The following is a 23,849-nucleotide window of genomic DNA, read 5'->3' on the forward strand; positions in this document are numbered from 1 at the left end:
AGATGATTGAGAATCAGGAGGAGCTGAGGACCGCCATAGAGAAGAATCGTGAACACAAGGAGCGCATCAAACAGCTTGAGACTGCTCAAACATCCAAACAGGATGGTCCTCCCAATGAAATGAGTGCACAGATAGAGGAGCTGCAAACGCGTGTAAGTTTTTACATGCAAACTGGGTCTCTTTTTGCAAAATGAAATCTTGAATTGCAATAACTCTGTGCTTCGTTTTTTAAAAGTTTTGGTAGAGCGTGCACCCGTATACAGAGGCTCAGTCCTCAGCGCCCATGGGTTCGGTTCCGACCTGTGGCCCTTTGCTGCAGGTCATTCCCCCTTTCTCTCCCCTTTCACGTCTAAGCTGATAAAGGCCTAAATGCCAAAAAAAATAAATCTAAAAATGTAAAATAATGCCTATACCGAAATTATACTTTATTCAGTACTTTATAATAGAACCATGTTTGTTCTACAAAACCTTTTTTCATTTATAAAAATAAAAAAAACAACATATCCTAGTTTGACAATGAGTCAGAGCCCCTTTTCCAGCACCGTGGAACAAGCTTTCCCAGGGCCGAGCAGTGTGATAACCAGGGGTGGAACAGTACACTGAAGTCACGGTTCGGTTCATACCTCGGTTCAGACATCACGGTTCGGTTCGGTACAATGGAGGGAAAAGCATAACAAAAATGCAGAAGGCAATTTTTTTTATTGTGCATGTCTCAGGCTGTACCACCTAGTGTCATCCAGTCTCTCCCCTGAGCTAGCTCCAACAGCCTGAAGCGTATAAAGTAAGTAAACCGTAAGTACCCCACATCATCTCCAGACTCTATCTGGAACTTGTAAACAAAATAAGACCATCAGCTAGCTAGTAGTGTGATATGGGAGACGAGCGCTGCTCTCATATGTGAATGCACAGAGCAGGGGTGTAAAAAAGCAGCTTCGGTTACACAGAGCAGTTGACGAGTTTTGGCGTTGGCTTAACAGCCGAGCTAACGGCAAACAGCGGAGCTAACAGTGGAGCTAACGGCTAACAGCGGAGCAAATAGCGAAATAAACGGGCCTGAAGGCCATTTGTGGTCGAGGCAAGAAGGGATACAGCTACGTCCGTGTTTGGTTTGGAAGGGACTAGTTTGCCTCGTGTGGCCCATGATGTGTGGATTCACTGGACCGACTCGACATGTGGGCAGGCATGGATGTATTGTAGGCGGAGGGGGGGGCTTCTTCAGGTGTCTTTAACAGTCGTTCCACATTACATTAATTCATTTGCACGCAAGTTTTATTTATTTTTATACCGTGTATTCTCCGTGTAAATTCATGTACCGAACTGAGACGCTCGTACCGTTTTGGTTCAATACGAATACATGTACCGTTCCACCCCTAGTGATAACACATAATACTACACACCCTTCGATCCCCCTTTTTAACAAAAAAATGGAAACCACTACTCCAGTCTGCCATTAAACAGGTCCTGTCCCCAACCCCCACACCAAGCACCTTGCCACTGAGGAGATTATTGATTATTAACTCCGAGACCTGCCACGGATATGGCTTCAAAGGGCCCTATCTTGCACCTGGTGCAGCGCAAAGCCCGACGCAAAGTGTCTTTGCTAGTTTAATACCGATGCAGTTATCAATTTCCCGTCCAGCGCCCACGCCGTTTATATAGCAAATGCACCTGCGCCCATGGGCCTGAGCCAAACCCTGCTTTCCCTTTCGGAGTTGTCCAGCGCTTTGTCAGAACTTTCTTGATGACATCGAAAGTCCTTCCCTTTTTGATTTGATTAATTGACTAATCGTTGAAGCTTTAGTAAGCCTAAGACTTCCCTGGTTGTTGATGGATGACTGTTGACCCTGTTATTGTACACTTCTTGTTAGTGACTTTGTGCCGAAAGATCTCCACTATTAAACTCACGTGGTGGTAATGTCTTTCAGATGATGGAGAACCAGGAGGAGCTCAGGGTGTCTCAGGAGAAGATCAGAGTTCTACAGGATGAGATCAGCGAGCTGACAAGTCAAAAGGCAGAGCTGGAGGGCAGACCAAGCAACGAGCGTGATGCCGAGATTACCTTCCAAAACCAGGCATGACTCAATTTGTACATAACAAATACAGAGTGAAACTGCTGTCTGTTGTCTCTTGAATAGATCAAGTGATTTAAGACACATTTTTGAAATTATTTGATAACCATCTGAACTCAGGATGAATTTGTCTTGTCTTTTTTTTTTTTTTTTACATTCTTAGGCAAGCTTATTCAAATACAGATATTATATTCATGTCATTCTCAATATTTGAAATAACAATTAGGTCTCCATTCTTTCCTGACAGATTCAGAGGCTGACTGAGGAGCTTGAGAGTGTGCGAGCAGAGCGAGACAGCGTGCTATCTGAGAGGACGGCCGACACTCACAGCGAGGAGATGGAGAAGCTGCTGTGCAGAGTGACCTCTCTCAGTGAAGAAAGGGATCAGCTGCAGGAGATACTGGAGGGACTGAGACAGGAGAAGAATCAGCTCAGAACAGAGCTGGAGGACAGGCTGGAAATGGTAAGTTAATATTGATTCTTCTAACGTTTTGTTAGATTGTGACTGCTTATTTAATATCCATCTGGCTAGAATTAGAATTTCATTTTAGAGTTTTATCTGCCACAGGTTGTACAAGCCCAAAGTGGGTTTAACCAGCCAGAAATACTGACCTCAGAACTGCAACCACATGATGAGAAAAATACCCACCTTCAGCAGCAAGAGGTAACAGCAGTTAAGTTTTCTCATTGTCAAATCCAATGAAAAGGCTTAAACCAACCATAAATGTATACCACTAATTAAATAGTATGTGTGCCCAAAGCCTACTACCTTAAGAGCACACTGTTGCACTGGGTGACATGTTCCATTATTATCATGAACATACACAGACTAGTTTTATTTTGACTCCATCTCATATACAATGTCCTGCTGCCCCAAATTCTTACTAGAGCACCAACGATTTCCTCCTGTTTGAGGAATGTTTGCTTAGAACTAATGACCAGCTGTGTTAGGAAATTACTGAGCCTTTTTAAAAAAATCTACTACACTTTTGCACCGTGTTTTAAAAATTGACATCTTCAGTCGGAACCAACGGGTATGGTAGTCGAAAGTATAAAAGATGGACTAACACATTGTTGGTTTTAGTCTCTTTGTGGGATTTGTTTACCATGATGAAAATATAGATAAATACGGCCTTATCCTTTTGAAACTCTTGAAGATGCAAATAGAATGTGGCCTTTTTTTTTTTTTTTTTTTGCACTGAAACCCAACGAAATGAAACGGTCCAACATACGTCAAGCCCGTAAATACAGTCAAACAGTTGCTAGTCTCGCTTGCCAGAACTTCCTCCACAACATTGCGGAGGAGGGTCTGGCTAGTCCACACAGCATTCCTGGATAGGAGGAAAACGTGCTCTGGTTTATTACCATTCCTTTTAAACCAATCACAATCGTCATGGGCGGGGCTAAGCACCGGTCAGAGCCGCTGCAAAATAACCTCGGGAAGGAACTTGTTTTGGTGGAACGTGTGTGCGTTCAAAAGTAGTTTTAGTCGTGCAACGGAAAACTCCGATTGGACAGATAGTCTAGCTAGCTGTCTGGATTCACCCTGCAGAGATCTGAGGAGCAGTTAACCATAGTCCTCAGAAATCCACCGGAGTTTAAAATTCCAACACAAAGAAAGCGGAAGGTAACGGACATCCGGCCGAAAAGAGTGAGATCCGGCGAATTTTCCCGCGGCAACGGCGCAATCCAGGAAGTGGAACGTTGTGAGTATAGAGAAAGTTGCCCAATCGGGCCAGGCTTCGATGAAGTAAACGGCAAAACTAATTTCATTCAAATAAAGTTACTGACGTTGCTCCATGAGCGGCGTTACTACATCTGCTTTACTCTCCGAGACTTTGCTCTGCCAGAGTCTGTCTCTACTCAGTCCTGAGAATGTAAGTAGACCTTGTCACAATGAGACGGACACAGTCAGGCTTGTTCACTTCATAAATGGCGGTCCATATAAACACTGTACAAATTGAAAAGTAAAAAGAACACTCATTGTATCTTGGAAAAAAAAAAAACCGACATAAAACTGGGTTGAGAATGATGACTGGTGCTACGATAGTGTAGCTCAGTGTGCGTGTGAGATGCCGCTGCACTGACAGTGACCAGGTGTTTGCGATTAGTTCTTGTTTAATTGTGTGGCCTATTAATTGTTCAAAATGGTAAATAATTGCATTCACACATTCGCAGAGCACGCGTGATGTCTTCAATGTGCTTCTTTATTCAACTCCCATTTCTAAGCCTTAAGATATTCATTTTACTGTTGTATACAATAATGAAAAAACAGGTAATCGCCAAATTCAAGAATATGGAACCAGATCACATTTAGCATTTTTGCGTTAAAAATGACAATCAATTATCAATAGTTGCTTAATACATTTTCTTTTCATACATTAATTATCTAATCGTTGTAGCTCTAGTGATGAGACAGCCCACTTCCCTGGTTTTTGATGGTTGACTATTGACCCTGTTATAGTGCACACCTTTTTAGTGACATTATGCTGAAAAGATCTTCACTTGTGAACTCACGAGGTGGTAATGTCTTTTTAGATGATGGAGAACCAGGAGGAGCTCAGGGTGTCTCAGGAGAAGATCAGACAGCTACAAGATGAGATCAACAGTCTGCTGTCTGAGAGGACGGCCGACGCTCAGACCCACAGCGAGGAGATGGAGAAGCTGCTGTGCAGAGTGACCTCTCTCGGTGAAGAAAGGGATCAGCTGCAGGAGATACTGGAGGGACTGAGACAGGAGAAGAATCAGCTCAGAGCAGAGCTGGAGGACAGGCTGGAAACGATGCAAACTGAGGTTTGTGACAACGAGTTGCACTGCCGTCTGTAGCCATCACCCCTGTCTGTTTCCATCACCAAAGTTTTGCAGTAAGATCATTTTGAGTCAAGACTCCATTTGTAAAGGATAACAGCCTGCCATAGTATTGAGACAGCCCACTTCCCTGGTTGTTGATGGATGACTGTTGACCCTTTTTATTGTACACTTTTTTTAGTGACTTTGTGCAGAAGAGATCTTCACATGTGAACTGATGTGGTGGTAATGTCTTTCAGATGATGGAGAACCAGGAGGAGCTCAGGGTGTCTCAGGAGAAGATCAGACAGCTACAGGATGAGATCAGCGTGCTGACAGGTCAAAAGGCAGAGCTGGAGGGCAGACCAAGCAACGAGCGTGATGCCGAGATTACCCTCCAGTTGCAAGAGCTCCAAAATCAGGCAGGACTACATTTTACACATAAGAAATTACAAAGTGAAACTGCTGTCTAATGCTGGCTGCAATCTGTTGAATAGATCGAGTGATTTAAGATCCATGTTTAAATTATTTGATAACTATGTGAACTCATGATGGATTTTGATATAAAGATGTATACAGATATTATATTCATGACCCTCCGAATACTTGAAATAACAATTGGTTCTCCATTCTTTCCTGACAGACTCAGAGGCTGACTGAGGAGCTTGAGAGTGTGCGAGCAGAGCGAGACAGCGTGCTGTCTGAGAGGACGGCCGACACTCAGACCCACAGCGAGGAGATGGAGAAGCTGCTGTGCAGAGTGACCTCTCTCGGTGAAGAAAGGGATCAGCTGCAGGAGATACTGGAGGGACTGAGACAGGAGAAGAATCAGCTCAGAGCAGAGCTGGAGGACAGGCTGGAAACGATGCAAACTGAGGTTTGTGACAACGAGTTGTACTGCCTTCAGTAGCCATCACCCCTGTCTGTTCCCATCACCAAAGTTTTTTTATTTAGGTCATTTTGAGTCAAGACTTCATTTGTAAAGGTTAACAGCCTGCCATGCTGTCGTTTAGTGTAGCTCTGACGGTGCAATGATAAAGCTACAGGGCTCTACACTAACCTTTTTTTTTTCCTGTGGGATGTGTGGGTGGAATGGACTCGACTAATAGTTGCAGCTCTAATATTGAGACAGCCCACTTCCCTGGTTGTTGATGGATGACTGACCCTGTTATTGTACACCTTTTTAGTGACTTTGTGCAGAAGAGATCTTCACCTGTGAACTCATGTGGTGGTAATGTCTTTCAGATGATGGAGAACCAGGAGGAGCTCAGGGTGTCTCAGGAGAAGATCAGAGTTCTACAGGATGAGATCAGCGTGCTGACGAGTCAAAAGGCAGAGCTGGAGGGCAGACCAAGCAACAAGCGTGATGCAGAGATTACCCTCCAGTTGCAAGAGCTCCAAAATCAGGCAGGACTACATTTTATACATACAAAAATTACACAGTGAAACTGCTGTCTAATGCTGGCTGTTGTCTCCTGTATAGATCAACTGATTTTAGACACATTTTGTTTTAATAACCATCTGAACTCGTGAATTTTGTTATACAGATATTATATTCATGTAATTTATTTTCCAATATTTGAATTAACGATTAGGTCTCCATTCTTTCCTGACAGATTCAGAGGCTGACTGAGGAGCTTGAGAGTGTGCGAGCAGAGAGAGACAGCGTGCTGTCTGAGAGGACGGCCGACACTCACAGCGAGGAGATGGAGAAGCTGCTGTGCAGAGTGACCTCTCTCGGTGAAGAAAGGGATCAGCTGCAGGAGATACTGGAGGGACTGAGACAGGAGAAGAATCAGCTCAGAGCAGAGCTGGAGGACAGGATGGACACAATGCAAACTGAGGTTTGTGACAACGAGTTGCACTGCCGTCTGTAGCCATCGCCCCTGTCTATTTCCACCCCAGTTAGTTTTGTAGTTGGGTCATTTTGAGACAAGACTCCATTTGTAAAGGTCAACAGCCTGCCAAGCTGTCATTTAGTGTAGCTCTGACAGTGCAATGATACAGCTACAGGGCTCTACGTACTTGTGCTCTTAAATGTTTAGGAGCACACAGAAATTAGGAGCAAAGTGAAAAGAACTTATTAACAATGTATTGCATACATATTTATTAGGGGTGGTACGTTCACAAAATCTACGGTTCGCTTCGTATCACGGTTTTAGGGTCACGGTTTTCGGTTCTGTACGGTTCTTGTTCTTTTTTCTTTTAATCTTTAACACTCCAGAAATATACTTCAGCATATGATATATATATATATATATATATATATAGCTAATATTAGCATATTGAAAGCATGTTGCACAATACATGCACACAGTGGCAGTTCCATCCATTGTTTTATTTCCGCTGTCATCATAGGTAACATGAAATCCAAAATGTTCCCCCACACCAGACTATATACGACGCTGGAGCATCCTCCAACTCCGGGCAGCCTTCCTCATCTCTCCCACTTGACATTTCTGCATGTGACGTGACCTGCAGCAGTCCACACTCCCGAGGAGCGGACAGCTCGGCGCCTCTCAAAATCTGACGAAAATCTTTTAAACTGACCTTTGTTGATCAAAAAAACAGACAGATTCAGCAACTGTACGGCCTATTTCTCGCTTAAAATGTTTTCAGAAACACGTTTTGGTGAACTATTTTCGTAAAATACGAGATCGTATTCAGAACGAGGCGCCGTTAGAGTCTGTTTTGAAATTCGGGAGCAGCAAGAACCACGTGATGCGTTCGTCCAATCAGCTGCCATGTGTTGCGTTCATGTTGCTCATCCCCCTCGTCGTTTCCAGTAAGCGTTTTTAACATGGGTGTCGAAAGTGGGCACTGCGGCAGTAAGTGGTTAGTGCATGTTAACAGTGGACTGAGGAACCGTGCGACGCACACACGCTCCGAACCGAGCGGTTTGGATGTTTTTTCATGAACCGTACCACCCCTAATATTTATACTGTTAGTGTGTTTCTTCTCCTTGTGTGCAATTGTGATGTGAAACCCAGTGGAGGAATATGGAAGTGGAAGACCCTAGAAGGGGGTTGCCAACCTTTTTTTAATATGTTTTAAAATGTTCTTGTTAATCCGTGTGCCATATCAACATTAAGCCTGCCATTATCTACCGAGCCTGCTCAGTGTTTGTTTTTGTTTTTTCCTTCACGCCACATTCTGTGAAAAAGTCAAACTACTGTGAATAACTGGCTGTGCTCTTGCCAATGGCTGTAAAAGAGGCCATTTTGCATGCTAATTGGAAAATAAAACTGTCTTGCACACTTATTGCTAGTGCGCCATTGGTTGAGCTGCCACATGCCAATGGTACCACGCGTGCCTAAGGTTGCTGACCCCTGCCGTCATATCTGAGTTCCAGTTTTACTTTATTAGTCGTAGGTTAACACAGGATCAACTGTACAATGAAATGCATTGGACGAGAGAACGAGTCAGCTCAGCAATACGCTCACTAGTCTGTTGACCCTGAAAAGTACACTCCTTTTTAGTGACTTTGTGCAGAAGACATCTTCACCTGTGAACTCACGTGGTGGTAATGTCTTTCAGATGATGGAGAACCAGGAGGAGCTCAGGGTGTCTCAGGAGAAGATCAGAGTTCTACAAGATGAGATCAGCGTGCTGACGAGTCAAAAGGCAGAGCTGGAGGGCAGACCAAGCAACGAGCGTGATGCAGAGATTACCCTCCAGTTGCAAGAGCTCCAAAATCAGGCAGGACTACATTTTATACATACAAAAAAAAATTACAAAGTACAATTGCTGGCTGTCATCTCCTGTATAGATCAACTGATTTTAGTGACATTATGGAATTATTTGATAACCATCTGAACTCATGCATTTTAATATACAGATATTTTATCCATGGCCCTCCTATTTGAAATAATTGGTTCTCCATTCTTTCCTGACAGACTCAGAGGCTGACTGAGGAGCTTGAGAGTGTGCGAGCAGAGCGAGACAGCGTGCTGTCTGAGAGGACGGCCGACACTCACAGCGAGGAGATGGAGAAGCTGCTGTGCAGAGTGACCTCTCTCGGTGAAGAAAGGGATCAGCTGCAGGAGATACTGGAGGGACTGAGACAGGAGAAGAATCAGCTCAGAGCAGAGCTGGAGGACAGGCTGGAAACGATGCAAACTGAGGTTTGTGACAACGAGTTGTACTGCCTTCAGGAGCCATCAGCCCTATCTGTTTCCATCACCAAAAGTAATGTAGTTAGGTCTTTTTGAGCTCCATTTGTAAAAGTTTACAAATTCAGCGTAGCTCTGACACGCTCTACACTACATCTTTTCCTAAGGAGTACATGTGCAACATGTGTCTTTCTGTGTTATTCTACAGTAACAAAAAAAAAAAAAAAGAATATCCAAATCCCAAAAATTGGAAAACCAAATTCCTACCCAACAAACAAATATCCGAAAAAGTTGAATATTTGGGTCCAGCCATAGAAAGCAACAAACGAGGTTCTCGTAATACAGAATGAACCTGCTAGACAGCCAAACGTTTCTTTTTTTCCTGACATTGGAACCCTGTGCTCAGGTAGACAGCTTATTTACCCACTTAATGGAAACACACCTAATTGACTTTGTATTTGTTGTCATGTTTGTAGCATTGGTTTTAAATTCCCTTGATTTAGGAATCAAACCATAAAGCAAAAGGACCACATTGTTGCAACAGACTTAGTGAAAAATGCCGAGTTTTTTTGTGATTGTTGCGGGTAAAGATCCTTGATTATGCGGCACGTTTTCTTAAAAAATGCGATGGAATATGCGGGATATTTATGCGACGAAATTGCGGGAACTTTGCAAAACTGCGGCTTCATCGCGGAGTTTGCAGCTTTTCGATGTTCACGTCGCTTTGATGTTCACGATGATGTTCACCTTTATGCGGCGAAAGTGCGGCGTATTTGAAAAAATGAGGCCTCCACATAAATATGCAGACTTTGGTTGATTATGCATTGAATTATGCGATCGCATAATCACGTTTTTCTGGAGGGACTGACTGGAGAAATACACTGATCATTTCCAGTATTCCTTACACTTCTTTCCTATGTGCTGCTAAAAATGTCTTCTTTGTTCTTCAGATAGCGCAGCTGAATATGTCTCTACAATCTGTGACTGAGCAGAAGAGCCAGCTGGAAAATTATCTACAGCAGAATATGAATATGGTGAGGCAACCGGTTATTATAAGGCAGTCCAACTTAGCGAAGTAATACAGTTTTGACAATAATTCATGTCGTGCATTTATTTGTAATGTGATACATTTGTATATTTGACTGACTAAAGGTGTTAACATTTTGTTCCCAGGCTTCAACAACACAAGAACGTCTGACGTCAGTCCAAGAGGAGTTGTGTGCACAGAAGCAGATAAACTCTGATCTGGAGAAACTATGTCAGGAGAAGGAATGCTCTTTAGATCAACAGGTTAGTGTCTAATACCTCACTTTGTTGGACAGGGTTTCCACGGGGTCTTAAGAAAGGCTAACATTTCATTAAGAAACTTGTTTTCTGAGCAAGGCGATCCTTCTAACTGCTCCCTTCCTCACAGATGAGGACTCTAACTGAGAAACTGGAGAGCATTGAAGCAGAGAGAGACAGTCTGCTCTCTGAGAAGGAGGCCAACTGTCAGACCTCCACAGAGGAGATGGAGAAGCTGCTGTGCAGAGTGAAATCTCTCAGTGAGGAGAGAGATCAGCTGCAGGAGATACTGGAGGGACTGAGACAGGAGAAGAATCAGCTCAGAGCAGAGCTGGAGGACAGGATGGAAATAATGCAAACTGAGGTTTGTGTTCAGTACTACTATAAAATAGCATTCATTGTAGGGCTGCACACTGTTGTTTTTTTTGTACACACAATAGCAGTCGTAAAAGGAGATTTGGATAAGAAACTGTTTGAAAGCTGCTGTTGGAGTTTAAATAGACGCTTGAACGTTCCTTCTTACTGCTCCCTTCCTCACAGATGAGGACTCTCACTGAGAAACTGGAGAGTATTGAAGCAGAGAGAGACAGTCTGCTCTCTAAGGAGGAGGCCAACTGTCAGACATCCACAAAGGAGACAGAGAAGCTGCTATACAAAGTGAACTATCTCAGGGAGGAGAGAGAGCAGCTGCAGCAGTTACTGGAGGGACAGAGACGGGAGAAGAATCGGCTCAAGGCAGAGCTGGAGGACAGGATGGAGATGGTACATTTATACATCTATGGAGTCATTGCGAATCCAGGAACAGTAACGTAGATAAGATGGCTACTTCAAAGCACTTCTATGTTAGTCAGTCAGTTCATTTATGTTCTCTTCCAACTACAGATCTCAGCCATCCAGGAGAAGTTGCACGAGCAGGAAGATTTGAACTCGCAGCAGCAGGCTGAGAGAGGCGAACGAGAGACCAAACTGCAACAAAGAGTAGGTCTAAACCTTTTTATAGTCAGGGTTCGGCACAAGCCATGTCCCGGGGCAAGTAAAAAAAAAAAAAATACGTTTGGCTCATTGGCCCAGGCGCTTTCCGCCTAGCACAGTCACAAGTCAGTTTACATGTGATGGAAGCAGGGCTGCAAAAAATAAATAAAACCCAATTTTGAATAACCTGGGATTATCCTTTTAAAATAACCAGAAGGAAGCATCTTGTTAATCCTCAGATGTTCTTTGTAAAGTAAATAGATATGATAATTGAACACACTTGTAATTAAGTTGTTGGGGAACAAGACATGCACAATTTTCATACTAAGTTTACAGAGATACATTTACTGAAAAAAGGTTTGCGATATGGAGAAAATCCAATATCACAATAATTTTGACCAAATACCTCGACATCGATACCGCAACGATATTGTCGTGTTGACTATTGGTGCTTTCACAAAATATTTACAAGAGATTTTTGATAAATAATCATCAGTAATGTGGATATATAATGACTTAAGTGGGTAAAGGCAAATAGAACAGTTACAACAGTCTGGTAAGTTCAGAAAATGACATCACTTTACTGTAATGTATAAATATGTTTTCTGATCTGTCCTCTGAGTGATGTTCTATCTAAACAATAGTTAAGATGGGACTGAGAAAGTTTCTGATATAATGGATGATATCAAACAAAGGCCACCCTTTTACACAAAAAATCCAGTGGTGTCCGCGTGCCTTCGTTACTTTTTGCGTTTGCTGTGGTTCCTGTTTCGAACGACCTGTCACTGCTTCTGTTTTTGCTGTCAGGTGCGGCACCTCGAGGAGCAGCTTGAAATGCTTGGGGAGAGACAAAGTCATGCGGTTGTTGATGCCGACGCCTCCCAGCAGGTTTGTCAGCAGTCCTACTTGAGTCTTTAGTTGTTTTTTTTTTAAACACACAACAAAACACAGCCAGTCCCTCACAGGCGCATACAAATTGCATAAAATACACAGCATAAATACAGTCACACACACTTGTCTTCCAAGAGGTCCACTGTTCATTCAAATCATTCATTTATTCATTGGAATGAGACTTTCCAGTTTAAAAGTAATGAATTTCCTTTTCATATAGTGCAAAGAACTGGAAGTTAGCCAGTCCTCGGATCTGCTCTGATGAACAGTAGTTTAAAAAGAGAGCAGAGATGTACTATATAGTATACAGTACTAAGGCAGCTTCAGTAGGAGATGTTAATAAACAGAAAATGTGGTGTGTAGTTCTCTTTGTGTTGCTAGTGAAGATCAGCCTACTGTTTCATATAGTGTTTCACACACACAGTAATGAGTACATGTATCTCCTGTAATTAAGAGAGCGAGAGAGAGAGAGAGAGATCGATTATGGTCTGTCAATGCATCGATATGCAATGATTCATTTTAACACCCCTAGTATTTCCACATGAGATTTAAAAGTCAGACTGCTCTTACACTAAATTCAGAGATATTCACAACTTCAGTTTTCATATTGTGTATATGTATGGGAGGCAGATGAAAGCTAGTATTAGTTTCTTGGAAAAAAAAACGTGTCATTCAGAACAAGTCTGAGGAGATGTCTGAAAAGGCAGATGATAATATTGATATAGCTTGAGGTGGAGAAGAGCCATATCTATACAAAATTGTATCACTTGCATAAAAATGTGTTCTATAATAGGTTTGGGGTTTTAGTTTTTTTTTTTTCCCTCTCTTCACCTTTCAGTTGCTCAGTGAAGCGAACACAACCATCTCAGCACTCAAAGAGCAGTTGAGCAGTTTGGATCAGAGCACCAGTGAAGTCAAGGAGACTGTGTCATCACGACTGCAGGACTCTACTGAGCAGCTTCAGGTAATGTCACCAACTCAGTTTTAGTAATCGTCAGCTAAAAAGCAAAGCCATTCTAACATATTAGGTTCAATACAACTCTGATCCCACTGAACTCGTATCATTGCAGGAGTCCTTCAGAAAACTTCAGCACTTTATAGACACTTGTTCCAAGTCTAAGTTCACAGACCCGGTAGAAATACAGTCTGCCGTGAAGCACTCTTATCTGAACTCTCTACCAGAACCCACCAAGAAAGCCTACATCGCTCTGTGCCAGGTGCGGCAGCAGGCAGCGGAGTGTGGGAGAAACATTAGGGTAAATATCCTATTTATTTATTTTTTTTTTTTAATTCCATAAAGGTCTTACTGTTTTGATCAGGTGATAACCTGGGTACTCCTGCTCTCTGCTTCCCCAGTTGCACCTACAGGCCCAAGCACGGGGCTACAGGAAACAGTTTGAGGAGTTGGTGAAGAAAGATTTGGCTGTGTTTGAGGAGAGGCGTCTGCAGGATGTGCTGCTGTGTAGAGCACAGGCACCCTGCTACTCGGTCAAAGACGAGGACTTCAACACACTGTGGGACCACAGACTGACTGAGCTGCTGGACAAGAGGCAGCTCTACCTGCAGGTGAGCTCTGCTGTGCAACCCTTTCAAGGTTGTCTCCCCATTTTAGACGTGATTAACATTAGGCCGGCGACAGACTGGCCGCGTGGCGTGAGCGTGTCAGCTGCGTGGCGTGTCCGTTTTTAATTTCGGCTCGGTTAGAGCTTGCACACTGCCTGCGCGACACGCATGTCTCAGGCGCGGCTCGAAAACACGTGCATGCTAGAAATAGAACCGATGCCTGTTTTTCACGCGACACCGCAAACGTGTCGGAAGCGTTTCCAGGCAAAATAGAATAGGAAAAGATGTTTATACGTCATTTTGACACGAATACATTACATGTTGATGTTTGAAAGTCTCTAGGTTTCGACATAAAAGCAGATATAAGTGTAATTAAAAAAATTTAATGTTCAAATATTGCCCCTGTCAATACGAACGAAACATTCTGTAGCCTATTTTGCCGTCAATACTGCCGACGTTGTCTGTGCAGTAATCAAATCAGTATATATTTATGTTTAACATGAAGTAGAACACTGCTTGAATGCATTTTATCAATGTGAAACATCCATGTGTACAGACAAGGCTAGAAGCAGCAGCGCCGCGTCAGACACGTTTCTGGTGTGTAAAGACAGAAAAATCCACGCAACCGAAACGCCACGCTCACGCCACGCATCCAGTCTGACGCCGGCCTTACAGGGGGAGGTGGGGAATTAAATATTCACTGTGTTCCTCTGTAATTTAACTCATCGTTCCAAATGGCTTTTTTACCATAGTGAAGTTACAGCATATGTTCTGCAATAGACACGGTCACTAGAAGAAACCCAAAAGCTTCTCCAGGGGGGCACAGGAGAGTTAAAGCACATTTTTAAGTTCAGTATCAAAGTAACCCCGGCATAGTTGTCTGAACCTCCATGGGTACATTGCAAACAGAAACTGCTAATAGCTCTTCAGCATACTTTTAAAGCTGCCAATTTGCCAAAATATAAAGAAATGTAGGCTAACAATGTTCAAAACAGAATAATGATCCCTTGTAACTAGTTACAACAGAGCATTTTATTAGCTTTTACATAGGTCTTGCTGTCATGATGACTTCATTCTTTTTCTGTCATCATTGTTGTATATGTTGGTGTTGGCATGTGTCCATCTTTTAGATTAGCAAAAAACATTTTTGATCTATATTTTCTTTTTTTCAGCTGATTTTTAAAAAAAAAAAAAAAAACGTTAAACTGACCCCACCTCCACTACTGAAATAAATCCAGTCCAAATGGGACTTTACAGTTGGGGCATTTAGCCAATGAATTTATTCAGATTATAAAAATGAGCTGTAAACTCACTAAAGTTGTTTCTTAAACCTGTAACGTCTAGATTGTGTGATTTGTGAGGTTTCCATTTTGTCCAACATGACCATACTGAAACGTTGTGATCTTTTGGTTTTGTAGAAAATGACCAGCATTTTGGAAAAGCTCTGGGCCAACATGACTACTTACCCCAGCGAGCTGTCAGCTGAGATCAGAGACGGGAAGAGGTTCAAGGAGCAGCTGCAGGCCGTGCTTACCAACGAGCCAATCAACTTCAGCAGGATGGACAGCATCCTGAGCTGTGAGCTGGAACACACATCTGCAGTGGCACTCACCAGGAGATCGACTCTGCAGGTAGTGTTTAACATTCACTTATCTAGTTGTTACATGTTTTTGGTCCCGTTTGTTAGCTAGCAGGATATCTCAAAACATTACAGAAACGGTCACTCATAACTGAACTGAAATAACACTCACAAAGTAAATAGAAGAATGAAACGATTACTGTGGAGATTATACCCAGTGTTGTGAAGGTGACAAGGCCACAATTTGATGCTGAACTATGAATGAAAACCTAGACCGTGGCTACTACAGTGGTACTGTACCCCTCTTGCCAAACCTCGATTTTATCGATTAGCTCGAATGTGTAGTTAACGTCGATTTGTTTAAATGAAAATCGGTTTTCTCCTTAACATCCGCCGACGCTCCCGTAGCGCCGAACGGGCTCAGCCCTCCCGCCGTGCGTAACGCGTTTGCCATAGAGATACACAAACAACATGGCAGCGACAGGGACTAACATTAGTTATTTTCTTAACTAGTTGTTTCATTACTTAACTGTAATCTCCGCCGAAATGACGCGGTGCTCTGTCCCCGTCTGAGAGTCACCTATTCTCGGATAACTGAACCACCAGCTACCGCTGACCTGACGGAGCACCATGCGGGGCACCAGAGGCGGTGTTGAGGAACTCTGTTGCGGCTCAACACATCTACTAAATGCCGCTGATACGACATAGCAATAGCCGCTCTGTAGCACGGAGCTCCTCTTCGACGTCTTCTTTTTTTTTTACCGCTATTTACTACGAAGGAGCTTGCTACGGGTATGCTACATTCAAGAGACCATGGGATGTTAATGTACGTTACTCGGCAGCAGGTGAAAACGGGCAAGGTTGCACAATAAGGTTAAAATGATTTGAACTTTTAGCGAGGAACGAGAAGTTAATTACCTGTAGGCCTATGTGTGAAAACAGCTTTATCTCACGCATCCGTTTTGTGTATATATGTATGTATGTATGTATATGTGTATATATATGTATATATATATATATATATATATATATATATATATATATATATATATATATATATATATATATATGTATATATATATATATATATATATATGTGTGTGTGTGTGTGTGTATATATATATATATATATATATATATATATATATATATATATATATATATATATATATATATATATATGTATGTGTATATATATATATATATATATATGCTGTCAATTAAATGTAATCTAATTAATTACATACTCTGTGATCAATTAATCGAAATTAATCACATACATAATTAACGGTGCCTGAACCGACCAAAAAAAGAAAAGAAAAAAAAAAAAAAGGGTACTAAACAGCAGTCGGTCACATTAAAGAGCGGCTTGTTTATTGCTAAGGCCATATGGTCAAAATGAAATGATTTAATAATGATCTATAACAATAACTAATTTCAGTAGTAAATTGCTGTTGAACAACCAGATAGGAAAAGGACATTTACAATAACTTCAAATGCACCACGAGGCTGTAGTTTACCAGTTTCATTGAACGCACCGGCTGTGTTGTTTCTCCGACGGCAGCTGCAGATTGTTACATCCCGGTGTTGAATCCTCTACAGTAAAACACAGTCACACTTTACACTGTTTAGCGTTAGCTGTCAGCATTTTAACCGTGTTTAATCCAGCTACTAGCTAGCGGTAGGCTAACGTTAGCTGCTGTCGAGTATAGTGTTAACTAGCGTCATTTGCAGCGGCGTTTGTGTTTCAGAGCATCAGAGAGAAGAGCAGACATATCAGTGGCACCAGATTTCGGTAGCCAGGGTTGGCAGGAAGAAGATTTTTACAAGTAAATGTTCCAATTAATGATCCAGGCAGAACATTCTCGTCTCACTCCTTCATTTTACAGTCCAATGGTGGCTAGAACGGCTCCGGGTCAAACCTCAATATGGAATGGATTAATCTGCGTTATTTCTTTTAACGCGTTATTTTTTTCTCAGATTAATTCATTAATTCATTCATTAACGCGTTATTTTGACAGCCTATATATATATATATATATATATATATATATATATATATATATAAAATTCTGTCGTCCAGCCCTAGTCAAACCCAGTTTAAAAGGTGTTCGGCTATACTGTCTATATATTACAATTGAATGGAAACCTGCCAGCTAATCAGAATCAAGTCTAAGTTATGATAGTTACACATTCAGTAAGTCAAGGTATTGATTCATGGCCATGCCCATTTCCAGAAGCAGTTTTCATTAGCAGGTAGGAAGAAGTCTTGGTTTCAACCTGATTGTCTTCACTGTAATAATTTGTAATTGCCTTAAAAACTCAAGGCACTAGTTTTTTTTCCCACAGTGTATGTATTACAGTGATTAGTGCTCATCTTAATATATCATGTCATACTATCCACCTGACTCCTGCAGGCCATCATCGATGAACATAATGGTCTGCAGGAAGATCTGAAGTTGCTGGAGGATCAGGCTAATTCTCAACTCGGAGAGGAGAGAAGTAAGAGTTCCACTCTGCTGCAGGCGCTGGAGGGAGCACCTCTGAAAACCGAGCTCTCCCTGCTGAAGGACAACCAGCAACTTCTGCTTCAGCTCCAGCAAACTGAAGAAAAAGTCAAAGTATGTCTAACAAATCAGTTTTTACGTCTTTTTTTTTAATTGTTTTATTTGTGCTTATGACCCATGTCATTGATTAATATCATGTTTGTAGTAACAGTGTTCTTGAACACTTTCTGGGTAAAAGTGTCCACCACATTTAAAAATCCAAAGCTCTGAGCAGATCTGAATCCATTGCTATACCTCAAGAAGATGAGACCTGTCTTAGTCACATAAGTGCTTCTTTTACAGGTTGTGATGGGCCGGTACATATTTTCTTACAAAGAATTAGTAGGGCTGGGTATCGTTCAAAAAATTTTGATGCCAATACCCTGACTTCGATACTGGTTCCTAAACTATTCTTTTTTCGATACCAATTTTATGAAACAAAAAGAAATTACAACATTAGAGGCAATTCAGTCGGTGCCTAAAAGGTATTGAATTCGGTACCCGGCCTTCAGAATTTGTAGCTAATACTCTAAGTTTTTGCATCATTGATCTGTTCCTTCATTATCATGAACACGCACTGTGGTATGTTTTGACTCAATCTTAAACTGCATACACACCAACCAGCTGACCGTTGGCAGAAAAGACAGTTGGACTGATCAGTCTCCCTGAGTTGGTCAAAGAAGTTCCTCAGAACACACCGAAGAGACGAGACGTAATACGTCTCCATAACAGCAGGCGGCGCTAATTTGTATTGTCAAAAATTAAAACCGGCAGCTGATTGGACGAACGCGTCACGTGGGTCTGGTTTCTCTGAAAATTCAAAGACAGACGGTCATGGCGGCTTGTTCAGAATACGATCTCATATTTTACTAAAATAGTTCACCGTAACGTGTTCCTGAAAACATTTTAGTCCGTGCAGTTGCTGAATCTGTCTTCATTTCAGATCAACAAAGGTCAGTTTAAAGATTTTCGTCAGATTTTGAGAGACTCTAGTCACGCTCATCCCGCTCCCCGTTTCCGGGTTAGCACTCTACCATTCAGATGGGTCATTTGAGGCCTACTGCCGGCAGTGCCCGCCCCGCCGATTATACATGTCAAATCGGCCAAAATGAAGGCCGACGGACGATGGCCCGGAACAGACTCGAGTCACTGACCTCGCCAGACTGTCCAACAGCCGATTATCAGCTCTGTGTATCCAGGTCTTTACATACACTATCCTGCTGCCAGAGATACTCACTCACTAGAGCACAGAGCCACAGACAGGGTAACACATTCAAGGTTTGGGTCTTATCATGGGACAATATACAAATGTGCATATCAGTTGATTTCTTCTCTCCCTAACGTGTCTCTATTAGGGCTGGACGATACGAGGAAAATATGCGATGTTGTTGTTGAATATTGCGATAACGATATTACTGAAGATTATTTTTGGGGCATTTCCACCTTCAATCAGAGAGAGAGAGAGAGAGAGAGAGAGAGAACCGCAGCGGCTCGGAACCGAACCCTGGGCCTCTGCGTCGAGAAACAAATCGACCAAGGGCATCCAATAAATTATAAAAGTAAACTCAGTTCTGCTGCTTTTACTATTTGGCTAAAATACAACAAATTGCTTGTTGAATGAAAGGAAATCATTTCCAGCGTTCTTTATTGAACATTTAATTGAATTTAAAAGGCAGCACTAAAATGACAGTTATCTACTGATATTTTCTTTGAGCTAACATAGAAAAAATCTGAGTGTCTTTCACGATGTGTCGCAGCCTTTCGTGATATGTATATTGCGCCAGTTGATATTGCGATGACGGTTAAAAAAAAAAACGATATATTGTGCAGCCCTAGTCTCTGTGTAGCAGTTGCATCCAATGTCTCATCTCAAAATGGCACGACACTTATTCTATTTACAGATGGTGACCGACATGTTTCTATTTTTCAGGCTCTTCGTGTACAAACGGAGCAGCTGGAGGATGCTCAGATCAAAGCCAGCAACAGGGTATCCAACCATAAGCAGGCTACCCAGCTGCTGCAGACTGAGCTGCAGGACTGCCGTGCAGAAGTTGAGGAGAAAGACCAGGCAATCCAAACTCTCAGGAGCAAACTGCGAGAGTCTGAGGATCATCTAAAGGTAACCGACCTAAAAGCTGTCTCTGTTATAATTGACAGCACATTCTGAGGCTCATTTTCATACATTTACATTATACTCTTAGCTTTGTTTTTGTACTGGTCAACATTGAGCAGCTTTTCTTCATAATATTTGCTCATTTTCTGTTTCAGAAAAATGCGTCGCCCAGTGCTGTTGAGCTGGAAAATCTCCGGACTAAACTGTTCAAAATGGAGGTGGAGTTGAGTTCAGCATCTGATAAACACGAAGAAGAGTAAGAGCCCTTTGGATGCGTTCTGACCATTAGTGTTTTTGTCTTATTTATTGACTGAACCTAGTGGGTGGTTCTAATTTCAGGATTTCTGTGGTTACCTTCTCCTTGGCTGTTTTTCAAACGTGTCGGCAGGTGGTAAAAGAGGCTTCCCTGTAACGTTAGAAATGGTTGATGTGGGGGATCAGTTCAGTAATATTTTGTACATCTGACACTTTAAAGTCACAAGCTGAACACCAGCTGTCCTCTTTCTCCCTATCAGGAGAAAACACTAAGGGGTTAATTCTGTTCATTCCATGACTGTTCTGACCAGAGGTCTGTCCTCCTCAGGATCCAGAGGATGACCACACTGTTGAAGGAAAAGGAAGAGTCACTGAGGAAGCTCAAAGAGACCTTAAGAAGATCACAGCAGCAAGGAGAGGTGTCAAGTAAGTCAGCAGTGTGTTGTTGTTTTTTTGTTTTTTTATCTTGTGAAAATGTAGGTATACTTGCCTGCAGCAGTCAACTTCAGGTGGTAAATTTAATTTTCAAAACTCTTAATCTCACAAACATTCTGAATAAAGTTGACATAATTAAATGAATGTGAAAACTGGGGCGCCAATGGTAGATCACCTGGTTGAGCACGTGGCCCATGTACCAAGGCTCAGTCCTTACCCCACCAAGATTAACTCAGGGTTTCGCCCGCCATCTGTCACTTTCCCCTTTTTAGCTTTTATCATTAGTTGTTCTTCGTTTAATTTCCTTTTTTTTTTTTTTTCTGTGATGGCCCTGCCCCAGTGTCAGCCATAACTACAACAGATAGTGTTTAAAATACAATTAGGCCTAGCCTATATAAAGATATCTCCTGTACCCTTTACTTGGCTGGATACACTAACACAGGCTTTTCCGCTGTTGTGAAATCTGTGACAGAAGTGTGCTTTCCTGGAGCGCCTTTGAGTCCAGTCGGGAACCTTTTGTTGCACTTTCCTGATCGACTGGACTAGACACAACTGCCTGTAACTTAAAGGTCCAGTGTGTAACGTGTTTAGTCGTTCATTATCAAAATCTGTGTTGCCCGTTCCCAAACTTGTTCTTTTTCATGAATATTTACCACCACCATCAATTCCAAGTATTCCTATTGGTTTGAAATTTTACATTTGCATTCACATGAACTGGGGTAGACGCTCCGTGTTCATGCGCCATCTTGAAATACGTTAGCCGGTAAGGGACCTACAGGACATACTGCTCCGCCTTTCGCGTTTTCGCTGTCGCATGATAAACTCCCAGGTGCTGCTAATGCTGCTAATGGGTATCATAGCGCCCCAGCCCCGGTGGCAAGTTTGAAGAAGGAAACATGGAGGGCCACACGTATTCAAAATCCTAATTTCAGAAACGGGAGTCTTCTTCTTCGCCCAGAAAAAGAAAAAGGATATTGAAAAGAGCAAGAGACCGGCTTTTTGAAGCGTGAAGGCTACCGTAGCTGGAATACGTACTTTGAACTGCGTGGCGCGAGAGAGTTGATTGCGATATATGATCTCAACGCTAGATGGGAGAAATTCCTACACATTGGACCTTTTTAAGTCCCTATCGCTACAGTAACTTGACACTAATTCAAAAGCATGTGTAGGGCTGCTCGATTATGGGGGAAAAAAATATAATCGCGATTTATTCTGGTCAATATTGAAATAACGATAATTTAACGCGATTACTCGTTGACTTCTGGAAAGATGTTGCAGTTATTGAACTTAAAAAACAGTGGGAAAAAGTTAAATCAACAGTAAAATAAAATGCATACAACTGTGAAATTTGCCTTTTTAATACTTTATTTTTTCATTCAGAACACAAGAGAAAATAAAAGTTTACTTGCAAAACGTAATGAGCTAAATAATTGTTTTTTTCTCGATTTATTCTGTTTTTGTGATCATTGGGAGCCGAAATCATAATCGCGATTACATTTCAATTAATTGCACAGCCCTAAGCATGTGTCGGCTGATGGGTGGTCTATTTGTTACCAATTTGAAGGGTGGAAACGTGTTCTTTAATGGAGATTACCACTGATGGAGTCATGCGAAAATTCAGTCCTGCAGGGTGAGGACCTTCATGCCAGACTGACCAACCCCAGAGGTTTGGGGATCAAGACTAGCATTCTCCAGGAGAAGACTAAACTGGAGGAGGAAGTCAAAACGCTTCACATGAAAATAACTGAGCTGCAAAGGTGAGATTACCAGTTTTGAGAGTGGAACTGTTTGGACAGCCCATGTGTTTTTTGTGTTTGTTTGTGTAATAAAATAAATATCCCTGATGTCTGTCCCCCTGTCGCATCAGCTTGGTGTCCAGTCAGCAGGCCGAAATCACTAAGTGGAAGGGCAGAGCCATCAAGCTGAAGGTGAAGAGCAAGGGTGAGGTGGACAAGCCTTCATCACCCTGCACTCCCACCAAAAGGGGCCTTCCCATGACCTCAGACCCTTCCAGCTCCCTAAGCTCACCCGCCAAATTTCTGGTTACTCCCAGGAGGGTCCTGGACTCTCCCAGGAAACCGCTGGACTCTCCAAATGTACTTGAATCGCCCAAAAGCAGATTCTTTGATGCTGGTGGAGCCTCTGATGTGCTGTCCAGAACCCGTCCCAAGCAGTTCTTTGATAACTCCAGCCTTGGAACCATTCCAGGTAAGCTACATCTAAGGTTCACCTCCCTGTACTATCGTTTGTCGAGTAGTCTTAACGTCATAAAGACCTGAGCTGTTTGTTTCGCCAGACGTTTTCAGTGTTCCGGACTCACCGGATGAAAAGACTGGTAACTGCTGTAATATCACTGTGTGTTTGGGCAACCACTGAGGGTTTACTAACAGAGGCACTTGGACTTGATATTAACATAGTTTGGCTCATTTACTGGAAATAAACAACGAACGCTTCAATCAGATAAAAGACAGTGATGGGTGACTGAAACCGCTTTTTGTAATTGGCACATTAATAAGAACAAATCATGGAAAAACTAATTTGACCCACATCTGCAACTGGGTGGGTGTAATACATGTATGGGCATCACAAAGACCGGTAAGGGCTTTATTAGGCTAACTTGAGTACTGTTTTCTTATAAAAGTCTTGTGTTTTACAGATGCGATTGCAGACCGCAAGGAGGATTTGTGGCCTAAATCTCCAAGTGGGCAAGAGGAAATGTGTAAAACACAGTAGAACTGTTTTAAATACACTTTTTTTTCATTTTCCATGTTTGTCTTTGTATTGTATTGATGGTTTTCTTTTTAATTATTAAAAAAAATGTTAAAGTAATTCAATCTGTTGTCTCATTCTAACTTAGTCTAGTTTCCATGAGCCAAGTAGAAACTATAAATGAAAATGTTATGAATGACTTGCTGTATCATGCATGGCAGTGTAACATTCATGCGTTACTGTGAATCTTGATTTTAGTGGGAACAAACATTTGTGCACATACAACTGGTTTCTATTGCTGCACTGACTTACAGGTGTGTGTGGCTCTATTTGGGTGACCAAACGAGTCAACTGCAGGATACGTGGGACTTATTCCGTATGGGACGTTTTACAGTAATCCAGAATATTTATTCATGGAATATATACTGTAAATGTTTAAGAAATAAAAAATGGTGGATCTGAGACAAAGGTCTGTTTAAAAAGTGTTGATACCTCCAAAAGTGATTAGAGACCATTCTTCAATATGTCAAACAA

At 42.0% G+C, this 23,849-nt stretch overlaps 1 protein-coding gene across 2 annotated transcripts in view; it reads left to right on the forward strand.

The window, feature by feature from the left end:
- Window positions 1-23,435, forward strand: part of cenpe (centromere protein E) — a 37,586-nt gene extending 14,151 nt beyond the window's left edge. Inside the window, exons 27-55 of one of the 2 annotated variants that reach the window (XM_078274311.1) lie at window positions 3-152; window positions 1,926-2,072; window positions 2,317-2,532; window positions 2,638-2,733; window positions 4,608-4,862; window positions 5,117-5,278; window positions 5,500-5,733; window positions 6,102-6,263; window positions 6,473-6,700; window positions 8,394-8,555; window positions 8,753-8,980; window positions 9,919-10,002; window positions 10,142-10,258; window positions 10,383-10,616; window positions 10,793-11,014; window positions 11,135-11,230; window positions 12,032-12,112; window positions 12,954-13,079; window positions 13,186-13,371; window positions 13,472-13,681; window positions 15,097-15,309; window positions 17,675-17,878; window positions 19,734-19,922; window positions 20,072-20,172; window positions 20,500-20,597; window positions 22,228-22,363; window positions 22,474-22,814; window positions 22,903-22,941; window positions 23,263-23,435. In XM_078274311.1, coding sequence (XP_078130437.1) covers window positions 3-152; window positions 1,926-2,072; window positions 2,317-2,532; window positions 2,638-2,733; window positions 4,608-4,862; window positions 5,117-5,278; window positions 5,500-5,733; window positions 6,102-6,263; window positions 6,473-6,700; window positions 8,394-8,555; window positions 8,753-8,980; window positions 9,919-10,002; window positions 10,142-10,258; window positions 10,383-10,616; window positions 10,793-11,014; window positions 11,135-11,230; window positions 12,032-12,112; window positions 12,954-13,079; window positions 13,186-13,371; window positions 13,472-13,681; window positions 15,097-15,309; window positions 17,675-17,878; window positions 19,734-19,922; window positions 20,072-20,172; window positions 20,500-20,597; window positions 22,228-22,363; window positions 22,474-22,814; window positions 22,903-22,941; window positions 23,263-23,339 — 4,794 coding nt within the window. In that variant the 3' untranslated portion in view covers window positions 23,340-23,435. The remainder of the gene's footprint in view (window positions 1-2; window positions 153-1,925; window positions 2,073-2,316; window positions 2,533-2,637; window positions 2,734-4,607; window positions 4,863-5,116; window positions 5,279-5,499; window positions 5,734-6,101; window positions 6,264-6,472; window positions 6,701-8,393; window positions 8,556-8,752; window positions 8,981-9,918; window positions 10,003-10,141; window positions 10,259-10,382; window positions 10,617-10,792; window positions 11,015-11,134; window positions 11,231-12,031; window positions 12,113-12,953; window positions 13,080-13,185; window positions 13,372-13,471; window positions 13,682-15,096; window positions 15,310-17,674; window positions 17,879-19,733; window positions 19,923-20,071; window positions 20,173-20,499; window positions 20,598-22,227; window positions 22,364-22,473; window positions 22,815-22,902; window positions 22,942-23,262) is intronic. The other variant, XM_078274312.1, reaches the window with a different exon arrangement.
- The last annotated feature ends 414 nt before the right edge of the window (window positions 23,436-23,849 follow it).

This window comes from Sander vitreus, chromosome 18, assembly GCF_031162955.1.
Source record: "Sander vitreus isolate 19-12246 chromosome 18, sanVit1, whole genome shotgun sequence".
Lineage (NCBI taxonomy): Eukaryota > Metazoa > Chordata > Actinopteri > Perciformes > Percidae > Sander > Sander vitreus.